Source organism: Elgaria multicarinata, chromosome 10 (genome assembly GCF_023053635.1).
Source record: "Elgaria multicarinata webbii isolate HBS135686 ecotype San Diego chromosome 10, rElgMul1.1.pri, whole genome shotgun sequence".
NCBI classification, from domain to species: domain Eukaryota; kingdom Metazoa; phylum Chordata; class Lepidosauria; order Squamata; family Anguidae; genus Elgaria; species Elgaria multicarinata.
Genome location: NC_086180.1, coordinates 49031747 through 49051647, shown reverse-complemented (window position 1 = coordinate 49051647; position 19901 = coordinate 49031747). Strand labels below are relative to the sequence as shown.

The window sequence follows — 19901 nt, the reverse complement described above, 5'->3', positions numbered from 1 at the left end:
TGAAAATTCTAGATTATGGGATCCAGTATTTTCTTATTAGATTCTAAAATAATTACTGTGACCATTAGATTAAAGGGAATGTTAAGTGCAGACACTAAATTTTATGAGGCATCCCTTTCTCCTTAAAGTGGGGTGAAGGACTGATGTTAACTTGACCTAAGAGAAACCAGAAACTTTTACTGAAGTGCAACATGCTTTACAATTCAACTTCTAAACACCTAATATTTAATACTGATGCAGCAACATTGAAAGCGTTTAAACTTATTTGCAAACACTGGCATTATCTAGCAGTAGATGGATATGAATATTTCCTGAAAATTAACTGGCAGAGAAGTTATATTTTGTATGTGCAACATTCTTCTTGCTGTTTGCCACCACTCCATACACAATGTGTCACAGGCTAGACCAGGCTTCAGATAGGGGAGTGGCACTTGCTTGATTACCCACAATTAATCCCTGCACATTCACAACTAGCTTATTGGGAAGGAAGCTAAGAAGGACCTTTGCCCATACAAAATTGGAATATTAGAAGTAAGGAGATTCCTCCACTCCAATTTGGGGAGAATTTTAAACATATAATCTTGTCCCACATATTTTACATCCTGAAGTGATACAGTTCAGAAAAGCTTTAATTTTGCTGAAGGTATAAAGCTGCACTAGTTAACCACAGGTTCAACAGAAATAAGTGAATGTGTGGTCCAACACTGACAACTTTAGAGGATGTCCTCAGAAATGCATGTCCATGAGACAATGCTGGGAGTGCTAATGGAGATTTGGGATCTCCCCTAGTAAGAGCCCTAGCTTCCTTTTCTGCAAAAAAAGCCAAAAGCCATAAATGAAGTTGAATTTTTTAAAGAATCTGCAGCCAAATACACGACTGGATGGTACAAATGGTGCAAACATGTAAATGCAATGAAAACTTGTAACATGCCTTTTCTGCGTAACTGGACAGACATTCCCACTCCAGACTGCTACAGATTACTTCTCATTTTCTTTCAAACTCAAAAAGAACATTTTAATGTGGCAAAAAAGCACTGTAATTAGTACATACCATTGCCTTGGACCTACTCAGAGGAAAGCAATGCAGGCATTGGGAGAGGAAGCAAAAGAAGAAAGCAAGGGACAGACACTAGACTTACTTGAAGCAGAACCAATAGCATTGCAACATTTATAAATGTAAACAACCCCATTCTGAAATTAAAAAAGCAGCACTAAAACTATTTCAATAAATGACAATGCAATGTCTGGGGCGGGGTAGTGGTGGTGGGAAAACAGCACACCATATTTTTTAAAATGCAATTCCATCTTTCTACCACATGAGGGCCTTGTCTGCCTTAGCGCAAAATTTCAGTGAAATAAGTGTTTTATGATACAAAATTGGGAATGAATTAGAATGAATTAAGAAATTAATCTGAATGGGTTTGGAGACAGGAAATGGATGCTCACCAAACAAATGTGAAGGTAATTTTATTATATTGCATATTATATGCTCTTAGCCTAAACTTTACTTTTCCAATTGCCCTGAAGACATCATAGGGTTTAGTTACAATAAGAAAATTAAAAATCAGCACCAAAAGTAAAGGTACGGAAGACTTTATTCTGATATATCCCTTGGTCTCTATTCCACCCTATATTTTATTATTTCTTATACAAGCCTCCAGAAATGGCCACCTCATACTTGTCAAGATACAGCAGTGGTAACAGGACCAGAACGCTGGTAGTATGTACTGGGGACGTCTCTGCATATTATCAGGAAGCCCAAAAGAGAACATGTGTGTCATACTTGCACATCTATGGTTGGGTGAGAGGAGGGAAATTATGTATTCTCCCCCCATTGTCCCCACTGGGAAAGATGAGCAATTTGTCCCTTGGTTAGGAAAACATACATCTCACAATAAGGGAGACACCCAAGCTTCTCTTTCATATGTCACCATGGAAACATAAACAGGAAACATGAGCTATGGAAACAGGAAATGAGGCTTATTGTCACTTCCTATAAAGTGGAAGCCTACCTGAGTCTATATTGTGTGACATTCAGCTTAGAAGATAGGTCTTGAACATTTATGAAATTTGATTGGTGGTTTCCTAATAAAATTGTCTTGATCCTTGCTACCTATTTAAATTAATGCAGCAACTGACTACCTCAATACTATCCAAATTCTTCTAATTACTGAATAGCCTGACATGTTTACTCAGAAGTATGTTCCACCAAGTTCACTAAAATGTAACTCCTAATTTAATACAACTCAGCAAGCTGATGTAAATCATCAGGGAAAGAGATATGGTAGGAAAAACATGGAAATTAAAATAACTAACGTATGGGATGTGCTTCATTAGCTAGAAGCCAAACCATCAGGCCAAAGAATTAGAAAACTGCGCACCAGTAAGAAGCCAGAAGCTGCATTATATTGAAGACTGGAGGCAAGCTTAAAGGACGTGCAAATTTGCGAACAGTTAAATTAGAATTCAAAACCACTCTACGTAGTAATGTATTTTATTATACCAGGTTTCTGCTTCAGGTTTATCCATAGTCTCAAAAATACAAATATTGAGTTCTGAGGTCCCTCAGACTGTCAAGTCAAACTGTCAAATGAAATGCAAGCAACAGTATCAGCCTAAAATAAAATTGTATATTTTTCTACTCTTGTATTTTATACTAAAACAAAATGCTGATTTTAAAGCCATCACACATTTGTTTATATACATATCCATGAGAGGTATGGAGCAAGAGAGTAAAGCAACATAATAATTATTTCCACAAATTCTAAGTATTTTTCCCTCAAAATAAAATTAGTTCAACCACCCTGTTGACATGGCAATGCCTATTGGTGCTGAGCATTAGTGAAGCAGTGCAAACAAAAGCTGACTGCTAACATAAATAGCATCTTTAAGAACTTCACTGCCAAAAGGCTATATTTCATGAGACAAAAATTCTTTATAGCATAGGTGTAAGAGTTAAACATTCTATGTAACTATGCTGAAGGATTCCAGATGACTTATAGAGTGCAGAACTGTTTGCTTTACATGAAATTCCACAATTTAAAAACAGAAAATCTCAACATGAAGAGGTATTTTGACAAGTCCTTTTAAAGAATTGTTCTTAAAAATGCAACCAATGTACAGGGGGAAAGAGCCACAACCATAAATGTGCACTGCTATTTTTCAATGGAAGAATTTTACAATTGCCATTCTCAAAGGGGGGGGGGGAAGGAAGCTGGATAATAGTAATTAGTAAAATAATTAATGGAAATAATGTACTTGCTTACCATGATGACAGAAACCCCTGCAGTTGGGTTATTCTGTTTGGGTAGCGTGTTGTTAAAGTGCTGCTTTAATTTACCTGTTACTTCAGCTTGCATATTATTTTCCTGGGAGGCATCATCCTTTACAATGAAAAAAAGATAACACATTTTACCTCTTAGCAAAGCAACACAACTAATTTTTGTTGAAGTGGAATGGGAAGTTTGTCGGTATACAAAATCTTCCACAAAATGTGCTGTCTGCCGTATATGACTGTTGAGGCATGATTCAACTATAATTAAGCATTTTAAGCTCTTTTGGTTACAATGCGAGAGCTATGCCCTTTTTAGTCCTACTGATTTCAGTGTAATAAAGCATATGCTGAACTTCAGCTGGATTGTGCTCCATGATTATATCCAAATTGATGAAGGTTTTAGATGGCATCATGTGGGTAAATTTAAGACTGCTATGATACTATGCAGTGTATTAGATACCGTGGGTCTAAAGCCATCTGGGTTTGGATGGCTTTAAAAGGCAGTTAGATAAAATTCCCGAAGGAGAAGACTATCAACGGTTACTAATCACGATAGCTATATACAGAGATCTGCTGTGCTATTGATTTATAAGATGGAGATGCTTCTCAGTATGCTTCTTCACCAGAGATACAAACATCACCTCTGTGGTGGTGGCTTCAGAACAGCAACATAAAGTTAGGATACTTCCTGGATCTCTCCAATTGCATTTCAGTTAGTGTTGAACACATGGTTACCTTCTTCAGAATTTTATTTAGATGCAAGTACAAAGAAGTATTTACTCACCGACACCCAGGGATGGTTGAGAATCTGAGCTGCTGTATATCGTGCTTCTACATTCACTTGTAACATCAGACTAATTAACTCCTGAAAAGTAAATAAAAAAGGAACAGAAGTATGGACACAATTTATAGTCATATTAAAATAGAAGGTTGCTTTTACCAGGGCTTCCCCGCCCCCCCGTGATTCACACCTTCTAGACTTTGAGTGTACATTTTTTCAATCCATAGCCTGTCAAAGATCCCACATCAAATATATTGAGATTATCAGTAAATATGTCTGCCAATTAATGATTTTTTTCTTTCGCAGAATTATTCTTAGCTGTTCATTTCAGCACAGAAGAGAGGACATACACAGCTAGTGAAGGAAACATGTTAAGTGAACAACAATAAGATGCCTCAAATTCATCTACCCCCTTTTAAAAAACATGTTGCTGCCTTTTCTTACCACCTTATTCTCCCTTACTCTTTAACATACATACAAAGCCACTGGGGATTTGGAATGAGGTGTCATCAATATACTGGTGACACCCAGCTCTATTTCTCTTTATCATCTGAGTTAAGTGAGATTGTACAGGTGCTGAGTATCAGTAATGGGCTAGATGAGGTCCAATAATTGAAGTTGAATCCTGACAAGGCTTGTGTAGGTGAGTGGGTCACTGTTTGGGAATTGGGTGTGCAGCCTGTTCTATATGTGGCTGTACTTCCCTTGAAGGAGAAGGTGCATCGCTTGATCCAGCTTTGTCGCTTAAGGTTCAAGTAACCTCAGTGGCTCGGAGTGCTTTTTAGCAGCTTCACTTCATCCACTAGCTACAACCATTCCTGGACAATGATAGTCTGGCCACAGTGGTTTGTGCTCTGGTAATTTGGAATGCTTTCATGTATGACAGCTGCCCTTGAAGATGACTCAGAAGGTTCAGCTAGTGGGGAATGCAGGTGCCAGAATTGTAAGTGCTACAGCTAAATAGAAATGGAAAGGCCCAATTCTCGAGTTTGCCTTTAAAAACCTAATTGGACCTCTCCTTATATCAGCTGGCCTGTGACCCAAGATCATCAGGCAAGGCTCTTCTTCAAGTACCTTGGGTAGATTATGTGACAGCAAGGGAGAGAGCCTTCCCTGTTACGAAGCTCTGATCACAACCTCCCATGGAGCCTATCCCTCCCCCGGGAGATGTGACAATGCAATCATTCTGGTGCCAGCTCAAAATCCTTTTCTTTGCTTGGGTATTTTAACTTTAACTGGTTCATACGTATTATCTATACAGTCTTCCCTGCTTGATTATGAACGTATTTGTTTTTGTATTATAGTGTATTCTGTGCTATATTTTTGAACATTGCTCCAGGAACCACAATGATCAAGGGCAGTTTAAAAATGTTTTAATAAAATGTATAAATTAAGTCCTCCCATCATCTCTCTTGGCCTCCTGACCACAAGATAGTTAATTGCTTTGCTTTGCTATGGTTATAATCTGTTGTAAACTGCAGGTATAAATCCTTAAAAGTAAAAAGTAGGACAAAATACAAATCTGCTCTTTTTTGCTCCCATGGCAATTTCCACTCTCCTTTTCATGAGTGACAAGCAAAAACAATGCATGTGTATCACAAAAAGAAAAGTTGCTTAAATTGTGAAAGTGAAGTCAAAGCATCTTTCACAGCAGTAAACTGATGCAAAACACTGTATATAACACTAGTTCAGAAAAACAAAGAATGTGCATGAAGATTAGGAGTTGTGGGATCAACATTTCCCCAGCAATAGCTCTGGTGTCCAATGTTCTCTGCAACCAGTTATGGTAGAGTTAGTATGATTTTATGTAATACACTTTTGTATCTTCACCTTCAAAGCATCAACACATTCCAGTACCTTAGCAGAGTCGGTGATGTTATCCCAGTATGGTGAAGGAAATTCTAGCTTTCCAACCAGGATCTGATCAAAGAGATCTTCTTGGACATTGTTCTCACTGTAGATCAAGACCAAGCAGGAAAAAGTCAATTCAAAAAATAATTTGTGAAAGCGAAAAGAACAATGTTAACTAGATATGCAGCAATGTGCCCTAGTTTTCAGTCTTATATAACTTTGGACTTCATTTGAGCCATGTGAATAAAGAGAATACCTTCACAGGAGAGAAAGATTTCTAGCTGATTAAAGAAAGACTCCAGAGAACCCCGTGTTGCATACATATAATATCTCTACTACTGATCATAGAGGGTAAACCATAGTAATACAAATAGTTCTAAAGTTATGGCATAATGCTCCTTACACATCTGGCAGTCTGTTACAATAGGTAACTATAGTAAATATAGGGGGAAATATAAAATGAAACCCTCTGCTGCAAATAATTTAAAGCTCAATGAAGCCTTACTTCACAGCTCAAGATAGAAGCATCTAGAACAGGTTAGCAATTCTGAAGGAACAACTGCAAGTTTTTATTTGTAATACTTCAGTTGCTTCTTTATGGATACTTAATGGGCAACCTTCTTTGCCCATTTGAATTAATAAAGTCTTCCAATCTCTATGCCCTACAGGATATAAGGAAATATATTTGGCTTGCCTAGATCAATGGACTATGCTAGGTGGAGTGTGGCTGGCTATCTATCATAAGACTGAAGACCATTACAGACATTCATTGGCAGAAGAATGAGTACTTTGCACTTCTGAAGCCCTATGTCTGATGAATGTCTGAACTAGTTCAAGTGGTCCACCCACTGTGAGCATCAAAACACTTATGGCAATGGCAATTGGACATTTTAAGTCATATCAGATATGTGAATGTTTTATAATCATATGATTATAAAAAGAAGACGTGCTAGTCCAGATCCTAACACTAGGGGGCAAACTCTGCATGTCTAATACAACAAATAGATTCTGAGTACTGACTGATAAATGAAACTCTCAAGGACAAGAGGACAAGGAAGCAACTAGTTTCTTGCTCAGAAGCTTGCCTGCCTACCCTTAAAAAACATTATCTACCCATTTCTTCTTATAATCAACATTTTTCTTCTTTCTCAATTATACTGATGGCAGATAAACTAAAAGAACTATCTGAATCAGTGAGGAAAGAATGAAGAGGATAATTAAAGAGGGAAAAGAAAAATACATATTTATAATTTTAATATTGGTGTGTAGGGAGGAACATGCCAATCTTTACTTACCATTTCTATTGTTATTTCAGACCACTTACCTACGAAATGGTGGGAACCCACATAACAATATGTATGTAATGACACCTGCGGCCCAAATGTCCACCTTTAAGCCATAACTGTTAAAAGAAGCAGAAGCATGTGTGTGTGTGTGCGTATTGCTGGGATGGGGGAAGTGTTACATCTTTTATATACTTCCTACATATACTACAAGATATTGTCACGTTTAAGAATCACATGCGTTCAACAATTTGGCCCTGTTCAGAAGATACCTTAAACCACCGTGGTTAAGGCTTTTTTAAATCCTTCTGAGAGAAGCAACTCACCAAGCTGTATTTTGTTTTTATGTCACTTTTTATCTATTCTTTGAATGTTTTCGTGTTGATTTTGCTGGTCTGTGACCGTAATAAATAACAATGAATGAAAAGGTGTCTTCTGAACAGGGCCTTTATGTACTTTTGATAATTTTAACATTTCAACAATGGCAGGGTTTTCTGGCAAAGCTTGATCAGCTTGCTATCCATCTAGAAGTCATTGAAGTTCATATTGAGATGAAATGCTCTTATTTGGAAGCAAATGTTATTATATGGAATATAGTAAAAGCTCCATTGTCTGCATTTCTGATTCTCAGAGTGTACTGTATATTATATCACGTTAACAAACTCTATGGATTGGTTCACATGTAATGCCAGATCATGGTTTGGTGTTGCATGAATGAGCCTGTGTTCAGAAACTCCTTTTTTCCATTTCCCCCTTCTTCATAATTCCTGCTGTGGGTTTTCATTAAACCACAGCTTGTCATGTGAACCAACAAACCTATGTTTTGTGATCCTTAGAAACCAGTTTCACAATGGTATGATATAACATCTGAACCAACCCTGTGTAAACACACTCCTATTTATCTAGGACTTTAGAATAAATGAAACAGATTTCAAAATGGATTTTCTCCAGGAAGCTATGCAAAACCAAGATATAATTATTCTTTAAGCATGCACACACAATGTCATACACCAAACACAACAAAGAAAACCCAATTTAATGAAATATTCTCACCCTGTCTCTGCAATGATTTCTGGAGCCACATAAGTTGGTGTGCCACAGACCGTATAGAGAGGTCCTTCAACAACAGTGGCTAGTCCAAAGTCTCCTAGCTTCAATGACTTTGTCCCATCTGGATACTCACAGACCTGGGGAGAGGAGGAGATTCTGTGAAGTCTATACCAGAGCTCCAAACACTTGCTCGTTCAGTTTAAGCAGCCTGATCCTAAAAATCTGCTTTGGCTGCCATAGGAGAAATAGTGGTTTGTCTGACCCAGGACAGCAAAAAGAAGTAACCTATATTGACAACTTGGGTGGAGCCATCACCCAAAAAATCAGGTGCCCATCTGCACAGATATGAGACAAATCTATTTCTTTGTGGATTCTAAAATCTTCAGACTGAAAGAGCATGAACACAAGGTGACAAGATTCATGCACTTGAATGAATGAACAAGGATTTGAAGTGGAGAGGGTGTGTGGAAATGGAACCTTTGTCCCCATCATCACTGTGCTGTGAGTACTCCACTTTTGCCCTTTGTGCATTTATTGAGAAGAGGGATTTTCTAAGCAAGTTCAGCTGTATGCACTTAAAATCATCTCCATAATCAGAACTCTGATAATGCCTGATTCCTGATCAGAAGAAGTGCATTCAGCACTTAGAATCCCCCTTCAGACCTTTGTGCATTCAGAGCCAGTGTGCACAGGGACATTGTTGGAGGACTTGTGTGTGTGCTCTGCTCACCTCCCCACTTTAAACCCAAATGTTCAGCCAAATGCATGATTAGGGCAATAGAGAAAGAAAGTGTCATTTGGAAAGACACTATTTGCTTCTGTAAAAAGTGTCATTTGGAAAGACAGTTCCAACAGAGGATGGGAAAATGTCAGCTCAGCAAAATGCGTGGGGAAGCCTAAGGAAATCAGCTGCCTACTTAAGCATGTAACATATACATGAACAGTAGAGCTTGGTTACAAAATGGATGACTAAGAATCAAGTGAAAAGATGGGAAAGCTTTTCTGAATCAAGTATGGGAAGGCAGGATACAGTCCATGGTTCTTACATTACGTATCTCTGAAACAGTCATAGAATGCTTTTCAGGAAGCTTTTTTTTTTAAAAAAAGGTAAATATAGAGTGATACACACAGAGATTCAATCTGCATTTCAAAGATCAACTACATCTCTAAAATATGAATTGCTCAATATTCCTTCTATACCAAAAGGTTTCATAACATATACTTAATATTTTTAACAGCTCTTTGTAAAATTACAATTAATCAAATTGCCATTTTAAATTAACTGGAAGAGATACCTTACATCAAGAAAGGCTTTTCCTAGCTACATGCATTAATAGAAGATTATTAAACCGTCTCTCTCAAGTCATGGCAAGATAGGAAAGATTCTTCATTTTTGTACTACTTTAGAAATTATGGCAGTTCAGAAAGCAAAGGGATAAACATGTAGTCCTAACAAAAATATTTTTGTTTCAAATTTAGAAGAAAAGTTCTGTAACACTGAAGTAAAACTGGTGTGTTTACTGTGGAAACGCAGAGCCAGAGGAAGAAGTTGGTCCAATATAACTTGGCACAGAGATATCTGCCATGTTTTGCCATTAAAAATAAAAGACAGTGATGTATATAAAGAGACAATGATCTAAGCACTAATATGAAACTACTGGTTTTATGTGGACCCCGTCCACCCACCCACTCACAACCCACGAAGACGCTATTAGCTTGGGGGTGAAAGACAGATATAGACTCTGTTCTTGTATCACCTGTCCCAGAACTAATAGCAGCTGGCGGTGGCACTATCAGAACTCACTGAAATGATGGAGAAATGCACACTAGGCTCTAAAAAAAGCTTTTAGTTATACAAGATGACAGGTTGTGGCATTATTACAGCTGCAAATACTTAGGCTTAGTTACAGTAGCGCATTGGTTGTGCCAATGTCTTCACAAAGAAGGTGGGTTTTGAGGATGAATTCGAAGGAAGAGGGGGGAAAGAGGTGGCATTGCATAGGTGATAAATTGTGAATAAGTTCCAGTTTGTATTATGGCTGCTTTAAGAAGGACTTTCTTCATGGTGGTACCACAGTAATGGAATGCTTTACCCAAAGAAATTAATCAGGCTTGGCTTTAAAAGATTAGTTAATGCTTTTTTATTTAACTAGAAGGAATTGTTGATGTTTGGTTTTAAAAAAATAGTGAAATTTCATGAACGTTTGATTGCTGCTCGTCATCTTATTCATTTATATACCACTTTATTCGCTAAAAAAACCAAAACACCACAAAACCATCATGGAAGAGATTTATTCTTTTGGTATGATTTGTGTCAACTCAACGTTTGTTCTTTCGGTATGATTTGTGTTAATTCATTTTATTCTTCGTTTTTTTAGTTGTCTATCATTCCTGGGGACAATTATTAGCAGAAAGGCGATTTAGAAATGGCATAAAGCAACCAACCACATAATGCATTGTGTTAGCTCACAGCTGCAACAGAAAATCTCATGATTCCTGACAGAATGTATCTGCCATCCATTGTGCTTTTTGCACTTAGCAATGTGGAACTGTTAAAATGAACGCAAATCAGACAAGTGGCTGACCTTATATCCAACAGCTAAACGTATTTGTAAGATATGGAGTCATTTACATTCAGAACTATTATTTCATCTTAACATGCAAGTGAATGCTAGTTATGGCATCTGTCAAGTAATCTCTTTAGGCTTTCTAAGGGAAAAGTGCATCTGTGCCTATTTATACCTGATTTGATTACTAATGAGAGCTTAAAGTGTCAGATTAGCCTGAGAGCTCCAACTCACTTAAGTTCCTGATGTCACTATTATTATTTTAAAGCAGACAGGATCAACAATAGTGAATCATAGGCTGCCACTATAACTGAACACATAGTTGGTTCTTGCTTGCTGGAAGTTCCACTTAGAGACATAAATTAAGCATAAACATTGCAGACTTCACACCGAAATTTGCCTCATTGTACAATATAAGAGCTTTTTTGTATTTTTTTGTACGAGGGACATTGCTAAAATGATATATTATGTTCACAAAATCAGTAGGGCACCATTTTTAGCAAGCTTTACTGGCCAAGCAAAAAATTGCAGTTGCCAGCTCCCCACCCCACCAGCCTCTCCCTTTGGAAAGGCCATGAATAAGGGTGAGCCGCCACACCTTGTTGGGTTCTGTTGCCTAACAAACAATCCCTAGCCTTCTTTCCAGCTGAGGAGGGGGCAGCAATCACTGTGCAACTGCCTGGAAATCCCATCCATGCAAAGTTGGAAAAAAGGCTAGCCGTTCATCACAATTCCCAGCAGGTAGTCCTATGTATGCCATGGCAAGAGCGGCAACCAGATTTAGTGAAGTCTTGCACCAATATTTCACTTATACGAAAACATGTTTATAAAATGGAGACAATTTCAAGAAAATAAATATGTACAAGTACTAGCACTTCACGTTTGTGTGTGTTGAAGTTCAACTTCATTACTTCAGTCACTATGCCAACATAATTTAAACATTAAGCATATGTTTATAAGACATGTTATGCAATCCAAGGTGTTTTTCACTCTTTAAAACTGAGAAGTCCATGAAATATTTAAAAGGTTTAGATGAAGAGAAGGTCTTCATCTGGTGCTGAAGAGACCACAGGAATGGCAACAGGCATATCTCTAACTAAGTCCTTCAGACAATATAAAATATATAGCTAAGAAGCTGTAGTAGTAAGCGATGTCCAAGGTACACAAAGGAGCACTTCTTTCACATAAACCTGCATAAGAGTGGCCCTGACATTAGAGGCTAGGAGGGTGGGAGCTGGAAAATGGAACACACCATGGAAAAGGTCTTATTAGGAATTATCTCCCCACAACAGTTAGCCTGGTTTCTAGTTTTCTTAGCTTTAGGTGCCAAGCTATGAATTTATTAGGACTTCAATTGATGGATTGTAGTTCTGCTGTCTGGTAGTGTTTCTCTGATATTTTAGTGTTGTCTACTCATTTTGCATGTTTTTAAATGGTTTTGGTTTTGTTTTATTTTGAAAACTACTTTGGAAATTCTAATTTAATAGCATGGTACAGCTTTCTAAAATAAATTGGAAAATCCTGAACTGTTCAGAAGCATTTGTTAATGCCAGCCTATTCTTAGAAATAACATTACTTTTCATTTAAAGTCTTCTTTCCTAAAAGAGAGGAAATCCTGCTTACCCAAGACACAATCAGCAATCAAAATGTAAATACGGATTTGTAAATATTAAAGAGGCAAATCATGTGACCCAAGGGTATTAATATTTCATGAAAACAGATTTGAGTGTAAGCATACAGTTATTTTGTTCATGTTTCTCTACATCCTTGATTGCTTCTTAACACTTACATACATATGCATTCATTTACATTTATGTAGAAGAGAGGTGGAAGAATGATGGGAGCCAAGTGAAAACAACCGACATACCAGGAGGTTCTCTGGCTTGATGTCTCTGTGTACGATACTTAGACCATGGAGATATTTCAGTGCACTGGCTAGATTGTATACCATTGCACTTCCATCACGCTCTGTGTATTTCGTTGAAGACGTGATCGCATCAAAAAGGTCTCCTCCCTGTAAAAGAGCAGGAAGAGAGAAACAATTTGTAAACAAAACAAAACCCATTAATTTCTGTCACTGTTGAAGGAAAAATCAGAAGAAGAACAAAGAGCCTTCACATTTTTAGATCAATGCAATTGGTTTAGTTTAAGCTATTCTTACCTGAAATGAATAGTTTACTTAGAATTAAACCCTCTGGAATGATACATGGAGAAAAAAATCACAATGGGTGCAATACAGTAAAGGCTAGGTGTTCCCATGCCTAAGGGAAATAAATGGGACAAGAATGTTTACCTGTATGTTTAAGGCTGCAATTCTATGCACACTTGCTTAAAAGCATGTTACATTCAATATACTCAGTAAACCTTCATAGGGACAGGTTGCATGCCTAGATCCACCTAAATTTCTCTAGATTGGATGAGGCCCCACTATAGTAGACAACAATCACCTACGCTTTATTGTGAATGTGAAAAATCCCTGTGCCATGCTCATTAAGAGATATAAAGAATAATAATAATATTTCAATGATTTCATAATTATGGTAAACCCTCTCACCTTGACCAGCTCCATCACCAGATAGAGTTCAGTTGCAGTATCCATCTCTTCGATTAGCATGATAATATTGGGATGCTTCACTCGGCGTAGTATTGAGACTTCATTTTCAATCAAGTGTTCCTGTTTTGGGAAAGAAGAGAGGAAGGATATGGGGAGAAATTCAAACACATCCTTCTTTGTTAATATGGTCTGTTTCAGTAAGAAGGTCTGCTTTCTACAGTATGGCTTCCTGCACTATTCTCTATATCATTTGCAGTGTGGTTGTCAACAAACCTCTGGTGAATCTACAGAGGTATAAGCTCAATGCTCTCAAAAATCCTTTGCTAACAAGGGGTTCCAAAATAGTGCTAGCAAAATTAATTAAAAATGAAAACCAAGGCATGTCATTTTATTAATCAGATAAATGTTCTGATGCTTTCAGCTGCTAGAAATCAACTGGATGTAGTCTGTGGTGGTTTTTAATTAACAACAATTCTTTCAAACACTTCCAAAGACATCACAAAACTTTATCAGAAGCCTGATCTTCATCACAGTACACACATTCGATCATCATGCACTTCATGCATTTGTGAGGAAAATTGCGGGAAGTACATGTGAGCATTTTGTGACTGATGAACATGAGCAGTGCCTGAACTATTCAGTGCTATTTCCCCTACATCATACAGATTATAAATCAAATAGCTTGGAAAGTTGATTTGCATCCACATCTGTGTAGTTCATTAATTTTACCCTATAGATTTATTTACTAAAAACCAACATGCTAAGCGTGCATCTCCTCCTGTGAATGTGTCACATCAGACATTTCTTAAACAAGTCGCACCTTTGTAACCCAATATGTGAGAGCATCAATAGTCTTTCTAGAACAAACATATGTCTGCTCCAAACAAACGTGTGCTGGGGAAAAGAAAAACAACGTATGAATGGGTTTTAACAACATGGTTGAAACTCACTAAATTAATAAAAAAAAGGCCATAGGACTTTGGGGGGAAACCAAAAATGCGGTATAGAGTGAAATCTCTCATGCCCCTACAAACACTTCAAAGGACAAATACGTTAGACCAGGTGTGTCCAACCTATTTCAGCAGAGGGCTGAATTCCATTTTGGGGAAGCTCTGGAAAGCTGCATTCAGGGGGTGGGGCTAAGGCAAATGGGACAGGGTTAATGATACCAGCATATTTTAGCTTGAAGCTCTTTCTGCTAGTAGCTAACCCTCCGAAGAGACATTTCAACCTTTTAGAACAGGGGGGAAAGTACACAAAGACTAGGAAACGAAATGATAGGTATTGGGCCAGTAGAAGGGGACATGCTCAACTGAGGAACCCCAGAGGTTTGCATTGGGATTCCAGGTGGGCTGGATTTGGTGCCTGCATCCCTCTGTTAGACACTATAAGCACAAAACAATTTGTACTACATTGCATTCTTGAATTATTGTAACCATCTTTCATTTAGGAGGAAACACTCAGATCTGAGTCAGAAGTCTTGACAGTTCTTTGAACGGCTGAAATACAACTGAGGGTTTATGTATTTCTCCTCTTCTTCACCTTGCTATGTTCATTCATGCAAGAGAAAAGGGAAGAGGACTTTGCACACCTTCCAAGTAAATGCACACAATGCCTCAAGGGGCTTGTGCATGTTCCAAGAAAATGTGTGAAAATAATTCCGAAGCACTTGCACCCACTGTCACCTCCCTCTTCCTGAAGGCAAAGAAATTTATATTAGGGTAAGGGCAAAGAGAGAGGTGAGGTGGCAGCCGGAAGCATTCCTTGTTCTTGTTAGGAAAGTCCCACCAATCCTGACAAAAACGTCATCCTGGGGCATGCCAATTCCCCTGAGGGAGAAGTCCCATAGGAGCTTCTGAGCAGCCCTTGTGTTGTACAGAAGCTACCTCCAATTTCCTCCTGCTAGTTAAGTTGCTGGGAGCCATGGAGAAGAGGAGACAGTTGAGGGAGAGTCAGTTTACAGGATTTAGGCAAATACAACCCTACTTCCTCTACTGTCTCCCTGATTCTGCTCTCAAGCATTTGATCATTGGTGCTTCCTTCTTTAAGCATCATTGATCACATTCTTGAGATATCCTTAGTGACAGGAGCATGCTATGCTTGTTTAAATTTAGATGTGCTTTTAAATACACACAGACACACACTTGGTATAAGAATAAAAGTAGATACACATGGATCAAATGCCTGGAAAGCTCCATGGTTATAGCTAAATAGTACTATAAAAATGCAAACTTTGTGGCAGGCTACAATACAATTACACATAGGTTGTTTGCTGGATCTTACACATTTACATGAAATATTATGCAACCTTATACAGGCACCCCATCCCAAAGCTCTGAAAATAGGACATGCACTGAATTTAAGTTGTAGATGCACTGGAAGTTCTAAAACTAGAACAGTGACTGGACTGCAGTAATCTTTTTAACAACCATCCGAGCCTCTGCTTTGATGACAAGGGTCTTATAGATTAAAATCTATCTACTTATAGATTAAAATAGAATTCAACATGCCTAGGGTTTACCTTTAAAATAATAGTTAAGGTTAAGAAAAATGTTTTGTAAGATTGAGCATTTCTGTTCATTTTGGGTTGCCCGCGAAGTGCTAAATTACTATGCAAGCAGGGCGCAAGAGAATCAGCAGGGTGTAAGCACCTCGTTGGATACTGGCAAAGAATTCTTGCTTGATTAGGTAGTTAAAATTGGGGTATAACATTGCTGACAGAGACACACATACTGTAAAACAGCAGTACCTACATTTTTAAATAATAAAAAAGCAGAACAAGTGTTAGCATCATCAGAATCCTTTAGATTTATGTTGGTAATTTTCTAAATTATATGGAATTTTGATGCATTTATATTATAATTAATAGCTGATGAACTTCAAAAATTAAATGGTATAGAGATTTGAATGAAACTGTTTCAGATGTGTCTTTTTAGAAGACTTTCTTCAGTAGAATGGGGAAGGGGGCAATTCCCCCTCCACCTGCACACTCTCTAATCCTAAGAACCTAGTGCTTGAATTTGCTTCCCCCCTTCCTTCCTCCTAGTCCCCTTTCCTTTTGTGTCATGACTTTTAGATTATAAGCCTGTGGGCAGGGAGTGCCTTAAGAAATATTTTTGTATTTGAGAGCCTTTTTGGCTAAAGGGTGGGATAAAAGTGCTAAATAAAATCAATTTGGAGGGTTGTGGTATCCTCTGGGGCAGATTTGGGGTGATGGTTGCAGGAAGGAGAAGAGGAAGTGAGCATTCCATTGCATAAGTGAAAGTCCACTCATGTGACATTGGATGCAAATCCATGACAGTCTTCCCCATTCTAGCCATGTTGTCTGGGGATGATGGGGTCTGTAGTCCCAACACATTTAGAGGCATTGGGCAAGGCTTCCCTATGCAATCAGATAGAAAGCAAATGTTAGTACTGTTCTGAAAACAAAAGGAGAGTAATTATGTAAAAGGGTGAAGAGATTTTGGATGATGCTCTTGCACAACAGGCACTGTCCAACGGGGCTACTCAGCCTCCACTGGTTCTGTTGCACCCCCTGTTGCAGCAGGGCTTCTGCGCTTGTAAAAATAACCCCAGAAATTAGCAGAAATGCTTGCTTCCAGATTGGTACAGATCAGTGGATCTGCCCTGTTCAAGAAATGAGCTTTTCTGCTCATTTGGGTTTAGTTTTAGAAGCATAGAATCATAGAATAGCAGAGTTGGAAGGGGCCTACAAGGCCATCGAGTCCAACCCCCTGCTCAATGCAGGAATCCACCCTAAAGCATCCCTGACAGATGGTTGTCCAGCTGCCTCTTGAAGGCCTCTAGTGTGGGAGAGCCCACAACCTCACCAGGCAACTGATTCCATTGTCGTACTGCTCTAACAGTCAGGAAGTTTTTCCTGATGTCCAGCTGGAATCTGGCTTCCTTTAACTTGAGCCCATTATTCCGTGTCCTGCACTCTGGGAGGCTTCGTCCATTTTCGTCTGCTGCCCCTTACGCCTGGAACGCTCTTCCAGAACATTTGAGAACTACAAGTTCAACCACAGCTTTTAAAGCTCAACTAAAAACTTTTCTTTTTCCTAAAGCTTTTAAAACTTGATGTTGTGCAGACTTCTACTGTTACTTTCTACTGTTAGTTTTTCCCTACCCTGTGCCTGCTTACCCTTCCCTGTACCTGTTGGCATTCTCTTCCCCTCCTTATTGTTTTACTATGATTTTATTAGATTGTAAGCCTATGCGGCAGAGTCTTGCTATTTACTGTTTTACTCTGTACAGCACCATGTACATTGATGGTGCTATATAAATAAATAATAATAATAATAATAATAATAATAATAATCGAGAAGAGATCCTGGCCCTCCTCTGTGTGACAACCTTTTAAGTATGAAAGCCCCCTTGCATCAGTATTCTGACTTGCAAGTGCACTACCCAAATATTTAACACGAAGTCAATTTAAATATATTTGTTAATTATATTAAGGGCCTCTAGTTGGAGTTTTCCAACAATGACATGCTCCATCTATTGAATGCCCTGCTAGCAAGAGCCACCCAAGCCAAGAGAAGGACAGAGATTTTTTCAGACTCCCATTCTTCCAGTTTTGTCATTTGCAGATAGGCCAGCCCCTGAGTCCCTCCCCCCCAATTATTATTTTTAAAAAAACTTTTAATTTTTGTTGGTCCTTTGGAATTTAAACGTGTGTGGTCTGTCTTTCCATATGTTTATGACTTTTGATGTACTATACTATCTTGCAGTCGGCAAGGTGTATTGCAGTGCAACTCTGTTTTACGCTAGTTTTGATGGAGAATTCTGGAAATGCCTCAAATTTTAGTTCTCAACAATTTACCTTCACTTTCAAGGTAAATCTTTCAAGCTGCCATCTTTGGTATCAGCTAAAGACCTATTTGTTTACCCAGGGTTTTGATTAAATGTTCATCTCTTTTTTCTGTTGCATTGTGTAAATTGTTATTCATCTGTTACTGTTTCCCCCTCTTTGATGATGGGGATTTTTTTGGTCAATGTTGTATTACTTTACTGTGTTTATTGCTTGCAACCCTGTTTGGGATTGCTTTATAATGAAAAGAGGGTTAACAAATGCTTAAATAAATTATTAAATTAGAACCTGAAGCAAGACATATCAATATATATACTGTTGCTATTACACAGAATACAAACCTCAGCCCCTCTGAAATAACATTTCTAACACCATTGCACTCCCTATAATGAAATCATGTTTACCTACAATTCATATACTCTAGAATTCCCTATTAAAGTTCTACTGATATAATTTTGGACCCAATTGTGCCTGCACAAGAGCTCATGCAACGAGAGTGTGTGTTTCAATTTCCATCAACTATTTCTACTATCTGAAGCTCCTGTGCATCAAACCCTGAACAGGAGGGTCCCATGACTCTCAGGAGTAGATTTTCAGAGGACCCAAGGGGCTTCAGTTGGAAAGTTCCAATTTGCAAGCAAAAGTCTGCTTACAGTGTGTTTAATCCAAAAAACAAAACAAAACACTTAATGCAGACTAGACTGTTTATGGCAAAAATAATTTTAATTCAGTAATGCCTCAAATCAGTTAGTATTACTTTCCCACTGAACTTTCATGTTAAATAATTAAAGGCATTGATGTTTGGGAGTTGTCTCAATTTTACATTGTTATAATGAAGCAAAGCTATTATGTGGCTGTGTTTTATCAGATGGGTGTTTGCATACTATTATTTTTTCTCTATTCAATTAATGAAACAGATGGCATACATTTTCTGTTCATTTACTCAATAATTTACCAAAACAAATTTACAAGCAACACGTGTTATCTGGATGAAACAAAATTCTAAGTAGAGATATGTGAATATAGATGTAGTTCTACAAAATTTCAAAATATATAGTATATTAAAGAGCAGAATACTCTTATCAGAAAGTATTTCCTAACAGTAGTTGGGTGCTGGAAAAAATTACCCAGAGAAATTTTGATCTCTCAGTTTTTGAAGCCCATGATAAAATTGGGTAAACTACAATAGTTTAAAACCATGGAATTGTGCAATTATTTGGAGTTTGGAGGAATGTCCCACTTTATGATACTATTATTCTATATCCCCTCATACCTTTCCACAACATTTTCCTTTGTCTATAATCTTCAATGCAAACTCTTTCCCAGTAGAACTAGAAAGGTAAATAAGGAGAGAAAAGAATATTAAATAAATCTCTGCATTTTTGCTGAAGGTGTGAGTTTTTTGTTTGAATAGACGCAGCAATGATAATATCTCTTTCATCAATGGTAACAGATGACAAAATGAAGGTAGAACTGCTTTCATTTCTTCTCAGTAAGTCATGTCTGCTGTTGCCTTGACTACCAAAATCAGGCTTTCTGTTATCATTTATTGTAGTGTGACCTAATGCTTCACATCCTGTCCTATTTTAATGTCAGATGTTCAATATCGTTCACCCAGTTCCATTGAACTGACACCCCCATAGTCACATGACAATGTTTACAGTTTTCTCCATTTCAGAGGATAAAGAATAGGAAGGGTAGAGATTCATTCTGAAGTTTTATAATATC

The 19901-nt window shown here is 37.9% G+C and overlaps 1 protein-coding gene across 3 annotated transcripts in view; it reads right to left on the bottom strand.

Moving 5' to 3' along the window:
- Positions 1 to 19901, bottom strand: part of DCLK2 (doublecortin like kinase 2) — a 94386-nt gene that overhangs the window by 3695 nt on the left and 70790 nt on the right. For 2 of the 3 annotated variants that reach the window (XM_063136444.1, XM_063136445.1), the window contains 8 exons: positions 19447 to 19504; positions 13361 to 13480; positions 12674 to 12820; positions 8243 to 8376; positions 7231 to 7308; positions 5913 to 6009; positions 4059 to 4139; positions 3267 to 3383 (listed from right to left, as the gene is read on the bottom strand). In XM_063136444.1, coding sequence (XP_062992514.1) covers positions 3267 to 3383; positions 4059 to 4139; positions 5913 to 6009; positions 7231 to 7308; positions 8243 to 8376; positions 12674 to 12820; positions 13361 to 13480; positions 19447 to 19504 — 832 coding nt within the window. The remainder of the gene's footprint in view (positions 1 to 3266; positions 3384 to 4058; positions 4140 to 5912; positions 6010 to 7230; positions 7309 to 8242; positions 8377 to 12673; positions 12821 to 13360; positions 13481 to 19446; positions 19505 to 19901) is intronic. The other variant, XM_063136446.1, reaches the window with a different exon arrangement.